This window comes from Atractosteus spatula, chromosome 12, assembly GCF_055471065.1.
Source record: "Atractosteus spatula isolate fAtrSpa1 chromosome 12, fAtrSpa1.hap1, whole genome shotgun sequence".
NCBI classification, from domain to species: Eukaryota; Metazoa; Chordata; class Actinopteri; order Semionotiformes; family Lepisosteidae; genus Atractosteus; species Atractosteus spatula.
In genome coordinates, this window is record NC_142717.1 from 14529965 (window position 1) to 14548941 (window position 18977).

At 35.3% G+C, this 18977-nt stretch overlaps 1 protein-coding gene across 1 annotated transcript in view; it reads right to left on the bottom strand.

Moving 5' to 3' along the window:
• Positions 1–18977, bottom strand: part of kcnh8 (potassium voltage-gated channel, subfamily H (eag-related), member 8) — a 127657-nt gene that overhangs the window by 12426 nt on the left and 96254 nt on the right. The window contains exons 12-15 of the mRNA XM_088929047.1: positions 10835–10873; positions 4633–4964; positions 3491–3594; positions 2226–2305 (exon numbers count right to left, since the gene is read on the bottom strand). Coding sequence (XP_088785173.1) covers positions 2226–2305; positions 3491–3594; positions 4633–4964; positions 10835–10873 — 555 coding nt within the window. The remainder of the gene's footprint in view (positions 1–2225; positions 2306–3490; positions 3595–4632; positions 4965–10834; positions 10874–18977) is intronic.

Consider the following 18977-nt stretch of genomic DNA (forward strand, 5'->3'; position numbering starts at 1 on the left):
AAATACACAAACCTTTTGGTTTATCAAAGGGAGATTCCAACTTCACTGCCAATGGGGAGAGTGGAGGGATCCGGCTTCCTCATCCATTTGGTCATCTATTAAACCAGCTGGATTTAAACTAAACTATACATAATCCCTAATTGCATTTTAGGGTTTGTATCTTCTGAGGCATTTTAAAAGGTTATTCTAATTCACACATTTTTTTATGACTGTTTTATCATATTCAAAAATATATCAAAAACTCATAATGTTTATATTTCAGAGGTAATAAATACAATATTTATATTGTGATATTTCTATAATTTCAATGACTTTGTGAAATATTGTTAATTGTCATTTCTTTCACCTGTTTCATCAACTATTTTTATCAGTCTAAATTATGGTCAGTTGTACCATCCGCACTGATGAATATCTTATGATGAATGTCTTACTGCATTTTTCACTTGCTCTATTTGACAATAAACATACTTTTTAAACATTGAACTGAGTGTGCATATATATATATACAGTATATATTATTTTAAGAATACTTTATTTTTTAGATATGAGAACTTGAACTGTTTAATTAAAATAAAAATATTTGATCAGAAACTTTTTTCTTCCATTTCTTCCACAATCATGTATTGCCACATCACTGTAAATATGAGCCAGGCCACCCTCACCTGCCATCATCCAACCGTTCACCTGCAACCCTCCACCATCTCAATGCATTTACACATCTGTTTAGCTAAATTTAATCTTTAAACAAAACAGGTGAAATCTAAGATATCCTAAATATCTTTTCATCTTCATTTTTCCAATGCAATCTAAGATGTTCTTTGTCCTAAGCCACTATTTATTTACACTTTACTATTTATTACTGCATGACTTTGAATGATATGCCCTGCAAGCCTCTATTTCCTGATGGTGCTGTGAGGATGAATAAATGCACTCTAATGCCGATACTGGTGTCTTGCTGAGATGCAGCCTGTCTCCCACAGTTGCCTGGACTGCATCATGGAACATTTTTAGGAAATCATAGTGTGCATGTTTAACTTTGAAAAATGTCCTTTTTAGTCAGATGCATCAGCTGAGTAACCATATGGTTCCATGTGTGTCTGGAAGTTGTCAGCTAACTCAGATTTTAATCGAGCAGCATTTCTAATATCCTGAATAACTGGAGGTGGGCATTGATTGTCTCTATATCTTTAACCATAGAGCAAACCATTGATGTTGTTCTTAAATTGTACTGGATTAGAAAAAATGTGAGGAAAAAAAATAAATTAATGATGAAAAAGTTTATAAAGAAATACTACACTGGGGGAGGAGCTTCTGAATTTTGAAAAAATTCCAATCCCTGGGCTCATGTTGATGTTGATGCAGTTTCGTACTTTATCCTGTGTATTTCCTGCACTGATCAAAGGCCAGTTTAACATAAGCGCTGGGTAATTACCAAATCATTCAGGGATAACGTGTGGGGTTGAAAACATTTATGACTGGACCCGTGAGAGGGGGGACTAAGAACAGGATGAGATGGAACAATGCATCATTTTACACCTGGCAATCTGTGAACAGCCATTTCCCTCATAAGCCCTTGGCAGTTGGCTGTGTACACACACACAAAACTTCCCCTCAAGGTGTAAAAACCCCCAGTAAAGACAGAACTGAGACCCTTAGGAACAAGGATGGTTGACAAAATAGATCACAGCATTTAGACCCAGGAAAGGACGCTGACACCAGGGACTCTACATGGAGTAGCAGAAGAAGGCTCCGGTATCATCTTTCTCTTCCCCCCCACCTGACATTGGACTCAAGGGGGTGGGGGGGGAGAATGAGGGAACTATGTTTTTCAAGACATTGACATTCCGAGAAGATCCATCAGAGGAACAACACAGAGGACAGAACTGTTGGTCTGCATTGCTTTGGCACATATATCGGGTAACTGGTGTCCAATGGGGTGCTTATGGCTGGTCTTGAATGTGTCTCTTTTAATGTTGTTTCTTTTATAATGTGCTCTGGGTGTCGAGTGGACAGTGTTGAATGTTGTTAACCACTACAAAACAAAATGGATGCAAATGTACTAGTGCCTGCTGCTGGTGTGTGCATGCACTGGTGATTCTGGGAGATAAACAGAACTGTGGCAGTGGAAAAAGGGCCCTAATAATATTTGTAATCTATAGGTAGTGTAGTCATGCACAAAGCAAAAATAATTCTTTTTTGAGGGGTCACCTTACTGTGACACTTACCTCCTGATTAAGACGACTTATTTGCTCTTTTGTTTCTTCAGTCTTTGCCACTATCTCTGCTGAACTCGTTTGGCCTGGATCTGCAAATCCAAATCAACACAAATATCTTTAAGACCTTGTAATTTATGATATCCTTCATGTTAAGGAGGCATAGTATGCATGATATGATTAGATTTATCACAGACTAATGATTTGTTGGCAGACGATAATCAGGTTTCCACCATTTTTTGGCGGCCACGGGTTGATTGATGTCATACAGTATTTACAAGCATTATTTTATTTCTCATTAAAAAGGTATTAGATAAAATGTAATGTATTGTACTTTACATTTAATCATCTGACCTTACTGTATATGCACTACACAGAACTATTTTTGCAGTATTCTAAATGACTAATGTTTATGTAGTCTAATTGTCTATTAACACATGTATTCAATGTAAGATCTTGTTACTGACTTTTAAGACTCAATCCTAATTAATCTGGCTCCATCATACTGTACATCTTTGAATTCTTTCATATTTACACTTCCTACAGTAGGTGCTGTTCATTTGAAGGTGGTTCTTTGCTCACTGTATCTAGGACTAAATCATGGACTTTTGGTGATCATGCCTTTTCTTTTGCTGCACCGTTGTTATGAAATGTCCTTACTGCGACTCTATGAGAGACACATTTTTTACTCATTTCAAATCAAAACTTAACACTCACCTTTCTACTATGGTCTATTTCTGATTGCCTTACAGTGTATCCCATATGTTCTTGTTTCATTCCTGTTTCATTTTATTTACTTTTTTGTTCTATTTTTTCTCTTTGTCTCCTTTATCACTGTATGCAATACAAGACCCTTAGGTTTGGAAAGGTGTTTTATAAATAAGCGTTACTTTTATATGTGTATTTTTAGGTATTCCATTATTTATTTAAAACATTTTATAAAGTATGCAAATTTAGGCTACATAAGGCCAAAAATAGGCTACTATAAAAACTTTAATATAATTATCCATTGTTTATGCATGGTGATGCCTCTACCCTTGGGCACCAGATAATTGATAATCTATCTTTCATATGCTGCAATTAAATCTTAGTAATTGAAGTGAAGTAAAGAAGTGGAATTTTAACCATTAGATTTTGCAGAACAAAACAATTATATAAAAGCTTAATAATGTTAATTCAAGGACCTTTCTAGGTACTGGACTCCCAGTAGAGTTTTCGTGACAGTGTGGCTGTGTTTTTTGTTAATGATCGTGATACACTGGTAGAACTTTAAATACCTTTTCCTGAAGGCTGTCCTTTTGAAAAGTTTAAGTGGCTTTGACGGAACTCCGAGTCTAGATTGCTTTCAATGCCATCTCCGCCTTCAGTGCCATCCACAATCCTGTGTAAAACAAGAGTGTGCTTGATTCTGGAGCTGAGAAAGAATTTTAAATACCTGCAGTAAAAGCAAAACCCCATACAGTACTTGGTAATTCATACCTATCTTTGATTTTTCATTACTCACTCTTGGTGTCAAAACAGAAGATGGGATTTTTAGAATTTAACATTAGTCAATGATTAAAACATCAACACCAGGGGAAAATATTACAATGAACAAGGTCATGGTAGAGTATCATTTAATGTAAAAAGGGCTGCTTTGTTTTTATTAGTTCCTTCTATTGTTTTGTTTTAATTTTTGATATGTGTGCTTCTAGGACTATACATTGAGGCATAGGAAGACATTGGGTCAAGACAGCAGTGGTGTCTTGCTCTTGTTCTTACAAAGGGAAGATGCTTGACTCTACTATTGGAAGCTGCTATGTTTTTTTCCAGTCGTGAGAGGAGCTTATATCATCATGATGTCAGGGACCTGGAGGACTAAGAAAAAGAGTCCAAGAGTTTGATGTATAGCTGTTCCATGTAAAGTATGTCTGCTGTCTATATTACCTAACATTTTGTGGTTAAATAAAGCCAAGCACTCTCTGATAACAAAATTAAGGCCAAATTGTCAGCTAATCTATCTTCATTGCCCACATGACTGACTAGTTTTATTACACTATGAACAGAATCAAAGTAGGAGGCTTCTACAAACAATGAAATGAGATACAGAAAGTCCTGGGTTCTATGGTATGTGTCATGCTTATGACAGACCCATTGTTAGAAATAGTGCCCATTTGAGAAGATAAAGGAAATAATAGTTCAAATATATTTTATGCATTTACAGGGAATGACGTGACAGTGAATGCAGAAAAACTAAAAACTAAAATCTGTGATTGCCATTACACAATATGATTTTGGGCTTTATGCAGCTCTTCTAGATTGTGTAAGTGATATTTGTTTAAAACCAAATCATTAGCAATTGTTTGCTACTTTCAACATAATCATTTGATAGCCATGAGAAATCAGAAGTACTGTAATTAAAGTTTCTAGTGTTTATTACCTTGGACTTAGGTCAGGGGGGGCAATGCTGTTCACTGAAGAGAGGTGAATTTTAAGGTTTTTCCCAAATGTCCTTGTGGTTGTGTGAGATTCCACTTCATGTCTGCCTCTTGCTTCCAGGCCTGAAGTGCACGATCTTGGGGGGGACTTGTAGGGCAGTCTCCCTGAAGAAACGGCTTTCCGGTGGCTCTCAGACTTGTATAACATTTTGCTTTTGGCAGAGGCAGGGGATAGAGGAGTGGTTTCATCTTCCTCTTCCTCTTCCTCATCTTCCTGGTCTTCTATGATTGATGAATGTCGATGATTTATACGACCATTGCCTTTACCCTCTGGCTAAAAAGATACATAAGCGAAATATAACTTACAGACCAAACAAATGATCCATTTTTTTTATCAATTTAACATTTTTGAAAACAAAGAACAAAAGAAGAAGAAACAGTAACAGTTCAAATAATGTTAATATCCCTCTTCCAATTAACAATTTCCAATCCTGGCAGCCAACCAATTTTGATTCAAATATATTTTTTTACCATTTGCAAAAAAGACTGTTTAACTCTTAGAATCTTTTGATCTTACACATGCAATAGTAGCATAAAACCCTTGCTGCTATATCATTATCCTAGTTATATGCACAGTTGCCTGCTACTTTGTTTCTACATCCCATATGGAGCCCAGAGATATCCAATTAGTATAACTTCTAAATCATTTTTTAACAGGGACCTAAATGTGGCATTCTTTAACCACATTGTTAAATTTCTAAAGCTATAAAACATGGTTAGGATTCAGTTCAGTTTAGTCTTTTTATACTGTATTTATCTAGCATTTCATAAAACATTTTGTTCTTAATACTAATATTTTCATATTTTTGTATTTTTAATAGTATGCTCTTATTCTGCATAAAACCTTTAAATTTAAATTTTAAAACAATTCTAGCTAATTTTAGCACATACATATTAAGAAAACAATCTCTAGCACCTTTTAAAAATGTGAATACAAACTAAACTGCATGCATTATGTTTCAACAAATGTTCATTTCGTACACCATAATGAACATATTTAATAACTGATATGTTTTGCAAAACTGTCTTAAAGAATATATAAATTAAAGCAGTGATATCCTTTGCTGATTCTGGAGAGCACCAGGGTCTCCTGGATGCAGATTAAACTTGAATCAATGGTCAACTCCACTGCCATTAATTAACACTGTTTCTAAGTGTTTTAGGAAACTTGTAATTCAATGGAGCAGGAATGAATTTTTTTAACAAAAATATTTTAAAAGTCAAATTTACAACAATCTAAAACAAATATGAAAGACAAATGTGTCTGCGATTTCAAACTTTGCCATTCAAATCCAAAATGCATTACAGTATACACTATTGTATGCAGTGAATCTGTAAATCAAGCTAAATAATTTATAGATTCACAACATAGATTTGAATCAGATCTTAGCTACAAGTAATCTTCAGATATTTTTTTAGAAAACTGAATATGCAGAAACCTGAATTAAAAGTGGTTAACATCATCCTCTCTGAAAGTCAGAAATAATGAAAATTAGCTGACTTGGGGGCTGACACTTGAAAACTGAATGAAATGAATCTACTGTATCTCCTGAAAGTATCTGCATATGTTGTATACTGTACATTTTAATGAGCTTTATATTATCAATCTTGTTAATCAAATTTAATATTATGTCGAGCTCACATTTTCTGACTGTATATTTGTAGCATGGGCATTGTGCTGTAATTGTAATGTTTGTATATCTTTCCTTTTGATACTTGCTAAAAAGATAACTTTCATTTTTGGATAATACAAATCAATTTTTGAGACACATTCCAAGAATTAGTTTCATAAATGGTCCATTATAACAAATACATTCAATGGGAAAACTCACTTCAAAGTGTAGCTTAGCTTAATTTATTAAAGAAGAAATGATACTTTGAACAACAAATGCCAGGTGTAGAGGGATTACTTTCAGCCTTTCAGAAAAGCCCCGTCAATTGGTGTTCATTCAAACTGAACAACCCTTGCAAATATGAGAGAACAGCATTGGTTGATATTCTGTTTTTTAGGCATAAGTGTAACCAGAGTCATTCTAACAGTAAATAGAATATTTAGTGTGAAAACTAACACCAAGGAGCAATATGCACTTTGAACCTATTTTGTATTGAAAAGACAATACTAAGAGGAGACCTCGTCCAAGTATTTAAAGTCCTTAAAGTCTTTGACCACGTCAACCTATCTGACTTCTTCAGAGTCAAAACTGAAACATAAACTAAGGGACACCAGTGGAAATCATGTGCAAGTGCCCTTAAAACCTTAGGTATTTATTTATGTAAAGGGTTGTAGGGAGCATGGAACATAACTAGCCATGTTGCTGAAACTTGCTTCAGGAAATGGTTGCGTGGATTAGATCCTCAGATCAATATCTAGTAACTACTAAATGGGCTAGATGGTTTGAATAATCTGCCAGTGATAATCACTTGTTAATCAATGATAATGTGCTTGAAATGTATTAGGTCATAATAACTAGCTGTGTGCAAAGAGATTATAACAAAATAAAGAAAACTGATTTGCTTTATGCGGTAATTAATATGGCACTGAAAAAAATATAATATTTTCACGTATTGTAAAAACGTGTAAAGAATTGGTATACTTTTTGCCTGGGAATAGAGGTTCCATCTCAGCAGTGTTTAATGTACCCAACTTATTGGAAGACGTTATCTATTTACAAAGGTTGTAGTTTTATAAGTTTAATATTTCTTCTGGTTTTATTCAAATTGAAAATACTGTATGTAGAGCGGCACAGAGATTACCATTGCTGCCTTCCTGCACTGGGGTCCTGGGTTCAATTCTAGACCTGGGGTGCCATCAGCGTGGAGTGTCTATGTTCTCCCTATGTAGGCTAATTGGCTTCTGGGGAAATTGTCCCTGGTGTGAGTGTGTGTGTTTGTGTCTGTGTGTTCCCTGTGATGGACTGGCATCCCATCCAGGGTCTATCCTACCTTGCACCCATTGGGAAGATCCCTGTATTGGATAAAGCATTTAGAAAATGGATGAAAATATATAATTATGTCAACTGGAACTAGTGTTCAAAACTGAATTATTTTATCAAGTTAAATTTCATACCTGTTTTTAAGGTTTTCTTTTAGTGCAGTGGATTAGGATCTGCTTAGTGCTGTGATGATTAATGACAAGCTAAAATACTGTACTTAAAATTTTATAAAATACATTTCTATCTTGACATGTTCTTCATTTTGGCTTCTGAATAATTCATAACATTTCGGAGTAGTCCATAATTCAATGTAATGTGTAATTTTAAATATAGTTTTCTAATTTCTTTCTTTTCATTTTTCTTTCTGTCAGTTTCCAAAAGAGAGACCTGTCTTTTTATTAACCTAATTGCAATTTGTTTGTTGAAAAAGACCAGTAGTCCAAAGCAACATTTTCAATAAAATCTTACTAAACAATTTAAAATCACTAGAAACTGTATAGTGGTGGATAGATCTTTAAACTGGGTTGTGATTATTAATTTGCTATTCTTGAAAATCACAGATGAAGTTTAATTTTCTTGGGACAAGTTATTGTGTCAACTTGTTTTCTTGATTTTTTCATGTTGTGCTTTTTATTTTGTTGTTGAATTGTACTTTATTCAGACAACAGTATGATTCACAATAAAACATTCTGTAAATGCTGACAGCAATATACTGTACAAGATTTCTGTAATACTTACACAATGGTCTCAAAAGTAAAATAACTAATTGTGTAGTACTTTCAGATGGTTCACACCATGGCTATTTGATCTGATGATGATAAGGATGTGTAAACCAATTTGATTTGATGGTGATAAGCACATGCAAAGTTGCACTATATGCAGTTATATGCAATAATGATCAAATTTAAGCACAAAGAAAGAGTCAAGTGATGTGGCTATAATGGATGTTATAAATTGAACAGAAGAATAAAGTAAAACAGTTTACTTTTTTAAACTTTACAATAGTTACCCCTCTACTGCATAGCCAAATCAATAATATTTTTTCATATATTAAATAAAACAAAACAAAGGGCCAATTGACGTGTGAAAATGACCTAACAACAACACGAGCTATTACTGTTCTTTATTATTAATGCCAAAGGATTAAGGTCTGCCATGTTTAACAATAATAGTTCCTCTCCTCACTCTCATACTGTCACGCCCAGTACACCTAGAGGGGGCTCCACTTCTCTCCTGTTCCTAGCTCCCTGTCGAGGTTCGGATGTCCTGAAACCCGCCTAGCACCAGGTCGCCCCACGTCCGCTACCATAGGTTTCTATACGGCATTTCCTGAACAGCTGAGCCCAGGCAAACCCCTGTCTCGCCACTACGCATAGGGTCTTTTTCGCTCTCCTTCCATTCCACGGTTCATCCCTTCCGCCATCCATAACAGAATGCTGAGCCTACTCTAGACCCCTTGAGCGTTTTTTAAATTATTTTTGTTTTTTTTTCTTTACTCCTGGTTCTGGGCTTCTGTGCCCCCTGCCCTCCCTCTTTGTTGTGGGTTGTTTCTTTTATGTGTTGTTTGTTCCCCTGTTCCGTCAGGGTTTATATTTGTTGCGTGTTTTGTCTCTGTCCCGGGCTCCCACGCCCCCTGCTGCTGTCTCTGTCTCTGTCCCGGGCTCCCATGCCCGCTGCTGCTGTCTCTGTCTCTGTCCCAGGCTCCCATGCACCCTGCTGCTTCCGTGTTCCGGGCTCCCACACACCCTGCTGCTTCCGTGTTCCGGGCTCCCACGCCCCCTGCAACTTCCATGTTCCAGACTCCCACGCCCCCTGCTGCTGTCTCTGTCTCTGTCCCGGGCTCCCATGCCCACTGTTGCTGTCTCTGTCTCTGTTCCAGGATCCCACACCCCCTGCTGCTTCCGTGTTCCGGTCTCCCACGCCACCTGGTCTGGCTTCCATGCCCTTATGTGTTATTTGTTCTCCTGTTCTGTCGGGGATTATTTTAGTTGTTCGTGACTTTTTGCTTGTTCGGTCTGTTTTTTTTTTGTCTTGCTCCTCCTGAGCCCAGTCTGCCCCCCCCCTTCCTCTACTCAATAAAGGTTTTTAACCCCGGAGGAGGGGGTGGCTCTCAGCCGTGGACTCCCGGAGGTTTCCTTTCAGTTAAATGAGGTTTTTCCTCCCCCCAGTGCTGTGCAGCTCTTTTGTTGGGCATCAGGAGCCGCCCTTAAAGCGTGGGATACTGTCATGCCCAGTACACCTAGAGGGCGCTCTACTTCTCTCCTGTTCCTAGTTCCCTGTGATTATTCGTGTCTTCTGGTGTGTCTTGTTGTGTAGCCTATTTACTTCCTGCTTCCTGCTTCTACTCTGCTCCTTGCTTAGCATCGAGATTCGGATGTCCTGAAACTCGCCTAGCACCAGGTTGCCCCACATCCGCTACCTGAGAGCATAGGTTTCTATATGGCATTTCCTGAACAGCTGAGCCCGGGAAAACCCCGTCTCGCCGCTACACATAGGGTCTTTTTCGCTCTCCTGCCATTCCACGGTTTGTCCCTTCTGACATCTGTGACACATACCAGCATAGATCTCTTTTGAAACAAGAATTGATCAGTTATATAAATTTTCATGTGTTATATTTCAGAAACTTTAACATAAGGAAAGAATACAATGTATAAAGTTTATATAGAGTATTTAAGTTAGTTAATGAGGCTAATGTGGTGTTTAAAGGTGTGTCATTCTTCTTCAGTGTAATTCATTCATATCCACAAAACAGTTTAATCAAATAACAGAATAAAGCTTATTTTACTGATGGAAGTTTAGTTTAGCGTGTTAAAAGGATACATACCATGATAAGCAAATCAATCCTTTATTCACAAAATACCGGAGAGCAGGTGAAGAAAAATGCAAGACGTTTAAAAAACATTGAAACAAAGATAAAAATTTCTTATTGAGAATAAATGGATCTTTCACAAGATATACTTGGTGAGTCACTACTGTTAAACTACAGGCAGACTAAAGTCACCCATTTCCGATTTAATTTTAAAAAAAGATAATTATTGGCCAATGTGGCCAGAGTATTTGCTGTTTTTGATTGGACCCAGACAAAAATCAGCCATGATTTAAAGAGACCCATAATATCTGCTGAACCGTAGCCCTCAAAGCTGAAGACCACTGAAATACCTCATTTGAGCAGTTATATAGAGATATGAATTTATAAATTGTAGACACGTACCTGAGTTAGTGATGTCTTGTTCGATAATCTTGACATCCTCTGAAAAATAACACAAATTCCATGAGTTACAAAATATGCTCCCATTGCTTACTGTGAGCTGTACAACATGTGGAACCTGTAATTTCTTATTTATTACACGTCATTAGTTTTATGTTATTTACAAAACTGTCAATCAAAACCCTGAATACAATTAAACTAACAACATTCCTTTCAGTTTCTCTTATTTATAATGTAGTTATGATTTCAAAGTGGGTGACTCCTTTACAAAGCCACCAATATGTAAACCCACCTGGATGATGCGATGGCAGCCAAAATGCACCAATACACTCACCAAACATCAGCTCTCCATAGAGAGAAGAACGGCGTAATGAAGATGTGGATTATTAGAAAGCCATGATTGATAAAGGCCAGTGACTGTTTCATAATTACCAGAAAATCTTGTTATAATCCTCATATATTTGGTTTGTAATATAATATTTGAGCAAAAACTGTGCAGTGTGAACCATTAATGATCATTTACGTCACACAGCATGATATTTTCTGTGCACTGTAATATGGATGAAGTACCAAGGGGATACTAATCTCTGGCATCTTGTCATATCATCATTAAGGATATGTTGTATATACAGTATACTGTATAAATAAAGTTGTTCATTATGAAATGAATGAATAAGAGGAGCTCAATTCTTAATAAACAAATCCGTAGAGAATGTTGAAGCTGCAGCAGTAGCAAATGTAATTTACTGTATACAGAGCAGGTACAGCTGTGCTCTCCAATTCTACATATCACCTGCTAGTCTGGCTTGGTTCTTTATGCTGGGGCTACCATATAAAGGATATGTAAGCTGTTCATCTTTCATGCATGTCTAATCTCTCACATCTGTCATCTGTTATAGTTGTGCTGACATTTGGCTTCTGTCCATGAGGAAGGGAGCTGATCTCCATAAATACAGCAAAGCATCATGGGATGTACATGTATTCTAGGCTCTTTTTCACACTCTGAAATATTTTTTCTGCATCCTATGGACCAGATTACTCTGTTGCTTGTTTATAAATGCAGTCTTAAGTGGGGTCAGAAAAGACAGGTGAAACATTTTCACAAGTGATTACCCTTATTAGAAACTGTCTGTGGACCATCTCAGATTCCATTCAGATAGATTATGTTCAGCTAAAGGCAGAAGTTACTAGTATTTTCTCACTAAAATCATCCCCCTAGATTACTAGTGTTCAAAGTCATTCAGGTCAGACATGTTTTTATTGTGACACTGGATTTAGTTTTGAAATTAACTGATTTACACAAATTGAACTTCACATAAATCACTGTAAATTAAAAAAATCAGATTTACATAAATTCTTACAGTTACATATACAAAAGTGGGGCTACATAGCACTTTCTTAAATAACTTTCTCTATTAAATCCATACATTTTATTTTACTACTTTTTAGGATATTTAGTTCATGAATATTGTCTTACCCATTTTACTGCAGAATACAGTGTATACATTGCATTACAAAATGTGTTCAGGCAAGCTAGGCAGTGCATAAAACAGTATAAGAATCTGCTAACATCACTGTATAAAAGAGTAAAATCCGACTTATATAAAATTTGACTTACGGAGCTTATGAAGTATACAGAAACAAACTCCAACATAAGTCAATGACTGTTTAGTGATATATACAGTATGAAGATATTTCTGATTTTTCTTCATGTAAAAAATAGTATGCAAGATAAATATTATTCAATATTAAAACAAATATTGAATTAATAATGCAATTAATTTAATTTATATTGTTAAATATTATTATTATATTAAAACATTGGTTATACTGGCTCAGAGAATCGGCTAAATATTTCTGTTTCATGTGAACTGTATTTAAACATTTACCAATCAGAACTGAAGCCTCAAATCTAGATGTTGTATTTGGCCTCTCTTTTTTGAGTATCAATTAATAGTGATTTACCTTATTGTATAGTTTATTCAGTTTCAAAATGCTTCAGCTAGAACTGTCTGGAAAGAGAACGCATATTTCATTTGTTGGTCTTGTAATCCTGGCTACCTGTGAGATACAGAAGTGACTGTAAAGATTCTTATTTTAATATACAACATTTTTAATTAATTGGACTGCTTAGTTTAGTAGAATGACTGACTCTATATGTCCCCAGTTGTAGAAGTAGAATTGTTGAAGGCAGCTTATTAATCATTCTATGGATTCTTATTAGTGCCATGTAGAAATAAATATGTATTGCATTTAAACAAGATAATTGTTTTTAAATTAGATATTTTTTGTGTTTAAACAAGATAATATTACATTTAAACACGATATGTTTTGGATTTAATCAATATAATGTTGTGCTAAAACATGATAATTACCTTGTAAACAAAATTGCCTAATTTATTAATATCTTGTAATGTCCCAAGTAAAGTAGCATTTTCATTAACAACAGAAGAAAATCGTCACACTCCTCTTTCTGCTAATGAATTAATCTAATCAAATGTAATTTATTCTTCTTATGGAACTGCTGAAACATGTACTGTAGATAGGCTTCTGCCTCATTTTTAAACATTGAACAAAATACTTTTACGATGACTTAACAGTAAGACCTACACCTACTGTTGTCTTACTGTTACAGTTGGTTGATTGCTGAATATTAAACACAAAAACCTCAAAAGCTTTCGGCCGATGCTTATATCAAATACATATAAATTCAGAATTACACAGCAAAATGCAGGAAATGTGCCGGGAGACAAAACAGTATTTCTGGGTGGGTTTGCACAGACATGAATGTAAAGAGATACAGGAATGCAAAGCTATTCTAGAACAGCACAAGTTGACAATTGTTAGCAGCACTATCTATTTTAAGGCAATATTGTCTCATTTAAATGTATAAAGTATCTAATATTTATGCAATTTTATTTTGCTAAAAAGCAATAAATGTTTTTTCTCCATGGCACTAATACAGTAGGCTTCATTCATTTTTAAAGGGAAAATTTTCTTAATGAAAAGGATTAATTTCTTGGGGCATATTGATTTGTATGTCTTAAACTTTTTAAAAAATCTACCTACAGTATTTCAATCCTGAATTCTGATCATGTTGGTGTTTTCAAACAAAACTGCAAATAATTTTATAGATTAGGTTTCTTATCATCCTATAAATCTGTTTTTTGTTGTCTTGTTTTTCTGTGTCTTTATTGCTTTCATACATAGTTTTGAAAGCTTATTTAAAATTTTTACATATGGATGTTTTTAAAATTTGTATGTACCGTACGATTTGGTGTTTTATGACTTTTTAATTATTTAAGTATACCTCATTTAATTTTATCTTGCAATTTGAGAATATAAGAAGTGATACAAATGAATTAATCATCTAGCCTATTTGGTACAGTACTTAATTAATATAAGGATCTCAATCCTCAATTTCTTCAAAGAAACCAGGATATAGGTTTCAGTAACATTGTTGGGTATCTTGTTCCATATTCCCACAACACTTATAAAGAAGTACCTATTGTTCTTATATTTACATGCAATTGCACTTAGCTTCCACTTGTGCCTTCCTACATTTTATATTCCTTTAATATTCCTACATTACGTTTTCACTACCTGCACAAAAAGCCCAGCACTTTTTCACAAGTCATCTGCCAGGTGTTTGCTCGGTAGTGAATTTTATTTTAATCTGAATCTTTTTTTATTTAATTTGCTTCTTCTGATAATCAGTCTAAATTGGTATCATCTAGAAACATGACTAGTTTACTAACTATTTTAGAATCTAGATAATTAATATAAATTAAGAAGAACAGTGGCCCTAGTACTCCACTAATTGCAATATGAGTATCAACCCCTTATTTGCACACAATGTTTAATAGTGTATGTAGTAAGCAATTCTCAAACCAAACACTCATATTTCCCTGAATGACTATGGTCTACAATTGGAGAATTAATAATTTATAAAGGACTTTATCACTTCTTCTGAAAATAAAAACAACATATTATATGCCCTGTGTATCTATTGTTGTTGTTGCTTGTTGAATTAAATCTAACAGTAACAAGCAACACCTACAATTTCTAAATCCATATTGACTGTTTACTAGGATATTATTTCCATATACTGTAGGTGATCCTCTAGTTTAGTTCTTATATTTATTTCAATTACCTTGCATGTAACAGACATGCAACATATTGGTCTATAATTACTGTACTTGATTCAGTGTTTTCATCCTTTTTTGAATGGATTCTATTCTTAGCAATTATTCCGTCCCCAGGAACTACCCCTGTCCTAAGTGACTGTTGGAAGTTTTGTGTCAGTGGTTTCTGAGTAACATCTCATTTTCTTCAGTGCAGTTAATAAGATACCATCAGGCATTCTTACCTGAAACCCTTCTCCCTCTTCTATACTGATACTATTTAACACTAAACTTTGTCCTACTGCTGCCTGAGGTATATTGTTAGCTTCTACCTTGTCTTTTAAAGTGACCTTTTAACTTATATGTTTTTTTCTAATTGATTTGTTTATCCAATTGGGAATCTGCTTTTTAGCATGTAGCAGCCATGCTTATTAATAAACTGCAGAATTAAGTATTGCTGTGAATTTCCAGTGAATCCTCTCTATGTGGCCTACAGAATACCCTATTGATCCTTGCATGCTGGAATGCAAGGGAGATGAACCTTTTTGATAAACAGTACCTCTCACTGACACAACCACATTCCCCTGATGGATCTCTACCCCTGGCATTTGTCTAGTAGAGAGGCATTAGCACATCTGCACCATGGTCAGTTACAGGTTGTTGTCAATCATCCAAAATATGACTATTCAAGGACCTATAGGGTATGGAGATCCACTCCACCTGGTGACCTCTTGACCAGTCACCAACTGTATTTTCCTCAGCTCAAAAGCACTGCATGTGCCTTCTTGCTCGTTTCTCTCCACTGAACCAACTTGATCATCTGACTACAACACCATATGACAGCAACTACTGTTGTCTAAAAACTTAATAATAAAAATAAATAAAAGTCACTTAAACTTTTACCCGAACTGGGTTAGGAGGGAGCCTGTACATAACACAGTTCTGCCCAAGGGCTAACCTGCAGCAAGACCTCACAACCAGCTAGATACTACCATTCGTCCACTTGATCACTGGAACAAAACAGTTGAACTCTCTTTCAATATTGAATAGTTCAATATTCAGAAATCGCCTCTACGTTGGGAGGAAGCCAAGTTTCTTGCCTCATCAGTGAATCACCCTAACCAAGCAATCATCCTTGTTCGCAAACTTTATCCTAGTTTAGCTCAACGCTAACCAGGAGGTTCTATGCTGAAGAGAATTGGCTGTCAACACAAGGCTACAGCAGGACTTTCTCTCTCTCTCCCTTATATCCTGATTTTGCACCAAGACTAGCTGAGCACTGATTGGATTATGCTTTGATGGATCCTTTAAGATTCTCCTTCTGTGCAGAAATTACAAATCCACTGCTTTGGTTTAGTAAAATCCAGCATTCAATTGAATAGCATTGATGTAGAGAATTTAATTGCTATTCTAAACATGTCTAATATCAATTTCATTCACCTACAGTACATACTGTATATGAATATCTGAATGTTGAGTATTTATATGTGATTAATGAGTTAGTTATAACTGATTTTATACTAAATGCATAATCCTTGAATTTGTATCTCTTCTTAATCTTGATATTTTTTATATTAAGGTATCAGTTAAAAATATGGTGTTTTGTATCTAGGCAGATTATTTTGTGTATTTACATTGATCTTTTAATGTACTTATTGAATATGTATTAACAAACATATTCTGTGTATTTTGAAACTATTTGCAGACTGCTTGTTATTTTGTCAATTGATTATTAACAGCCAAAGAAAGCTCATGCAAATCACTGTTTCAATTAATACATTTTAGCAATTAATTCATACAACTCCACTTTGGAGATTAAATAACTTGTGAATTGACCATCTTTGACCAGTGCTGGTAGGATTCCTAGTAAAACAACTGATTCAGTGCTGTACTTCAGTTTCTTGCCAAGACGTAATTTTGCTCTGGATGGAAAGTGTGCTGTTTTAATACAATGACATTTGTGCCCACACAGACAAAAACAGCTGGAGTGCCACCTGCCCTAGCTATAACTAACACTAAACATGATATTCTGTCACCTTAGCTCTAGGGAGCTACAATGGTGCTCCAGATATTGAAGGTTCTATAAAACCACAATTATCAACATTTTTAACATTTGAGGTGTCCTGTCCTTGATCACTTGATTACAGGGCCTGGACTGAGGTAAATTTGTTCAATGATATGATTCTGGATGTTATTGTTTGGATGGGTTAATAACATTTATTTCCTTGCATCTTCTGGGACCAGCTTCTTTCAGTATCTTTCTCCAAATTATTTCTCTGAAAATCTAGGGAGCACCAGATTGTAAAATTTAAAACAGGTAATTTACTCTTGTTTAATGGTAAACAAAGGCAAATTACTAGCTACAACAGCTGCTGTTGGCAAACAGATTTTTACTGTAGTAGAAAAGGACTTAATCTGGCTTGGTTCTTCCTCCTCCTAGTTCTGTAAGTACTGAATTTGCTTTAAGACACTTTGGTAGTGTAACAGTGTGGTTCTTTAGAGCCGTGGCGAACACCATTCAAGTTGATGGTTGGAGATGTGTTAAAACTACACTGCCCTCAGGAGAGCAAGATATAGATGCTTGTGAGACATTTTTTAAATAGTGCTCAGGAGGGAGAAATAATTTTAAGGGCGCTTGGAAGAGCAAAGTACGGACAGCCCCATGCAGCTGCGCGATTAACTTTTACACCTGATCTGCAGATAGGATCAGTTGCAACCACTGAACCAGGTGCAACATTTCCATGCAGCTGTTAAGGTGTGATGAAAATGTGAAGGTGGGCTCACTCTAAAGGTAACCAGTGAAGTTTCAGTGAGAAAAAAAAAACCCCATTGAACATCTTTCACAGTAGAAAGAGTGTTATATAAACATTTGAGAAAAACATATATGACTATATGATGACAGTGAGATTTCATGAAGAGATGAAATGTTATCTAAAGAAAAGAATATATTTTGTCCCAGATGAATCACTTCAAGTTAATCTAAATTGCTAACAGACAACAATAGAACAACTTCTGAGATTCAGAGAGTTGACTGAGGGATTTTCAGGCCATGTTCTTTACAACACCCTTGATCTAAAGCAAACAATTTATTAGACTTTAGAAGTGCTTTATTCTTCTTTTTTCTCTTAAATCCCTAATACAGTACATCAAGACTTGCCTGAAACAGCACAGCACTAAATACTTACTCTAGCCAGTAAGTATGATGGTCAGCGTAAAATAATTTGCTGTGTCTTCCACTTTAAAGTGGTTATTGTAGTATGCTGGTGAATATTAACCTTAGAACTAGAAAATTCATAGAACTGTGGAATTTGTCATAATTTTGTGCTGATTTGTATTGTGTGTTTTCTTCTAAAATCATAAGTTAAACAGTAACAAACAATAAAAGTTTACAAAGTTAGAAAACTTCAAATTATTTTAATATGATTAATTTTTAACATTCTTTTTAATAGTCAAAAGGCATCTTCTGCAACTGTGTAATGTGTAATGCAGGATTTATGACTGGCTGGGGCTCCTGCTAAAATCAAAATTTATCCAAAGAAATGAAAAATAAATGTGATTCATTTTCATATCTAAACAAAAAGAGTTTTCAGTCATGACTGACCATGATACTCTTCAGTGTCTTTCATTGTTATAAGTATAAGTCGCTATATCACTTCATTGGTGAAACAGCTGACTGGGAAAAGGTAATCTGTTGAGTGTCAAGTCTTGTGAAAATCAAGAAAGAAAAAACAAAGCAAGAGAAAGATCATCCATGAAGCACAATTTGAGTGACCACGAGTCACAACGTCTCAGCAACATCGATAAGGATGTCCAAGTGTAATGGTCTGGACAGGAGTATCAAATTTCTAGAGAACTTGGCTTGGAGTAGTTGATAGTAATATGACTGCACTGATCTACACCGATTAAATTCTGAGACCTCACTTGCTTCCTTTTTTATGTCGTTGTCCTGATGTAGACTTCTTAAGTGATCAGTTTCTTTTAAATTTCAGTACATAAGAAGGGAGTGCAATTAATTGCAGTTT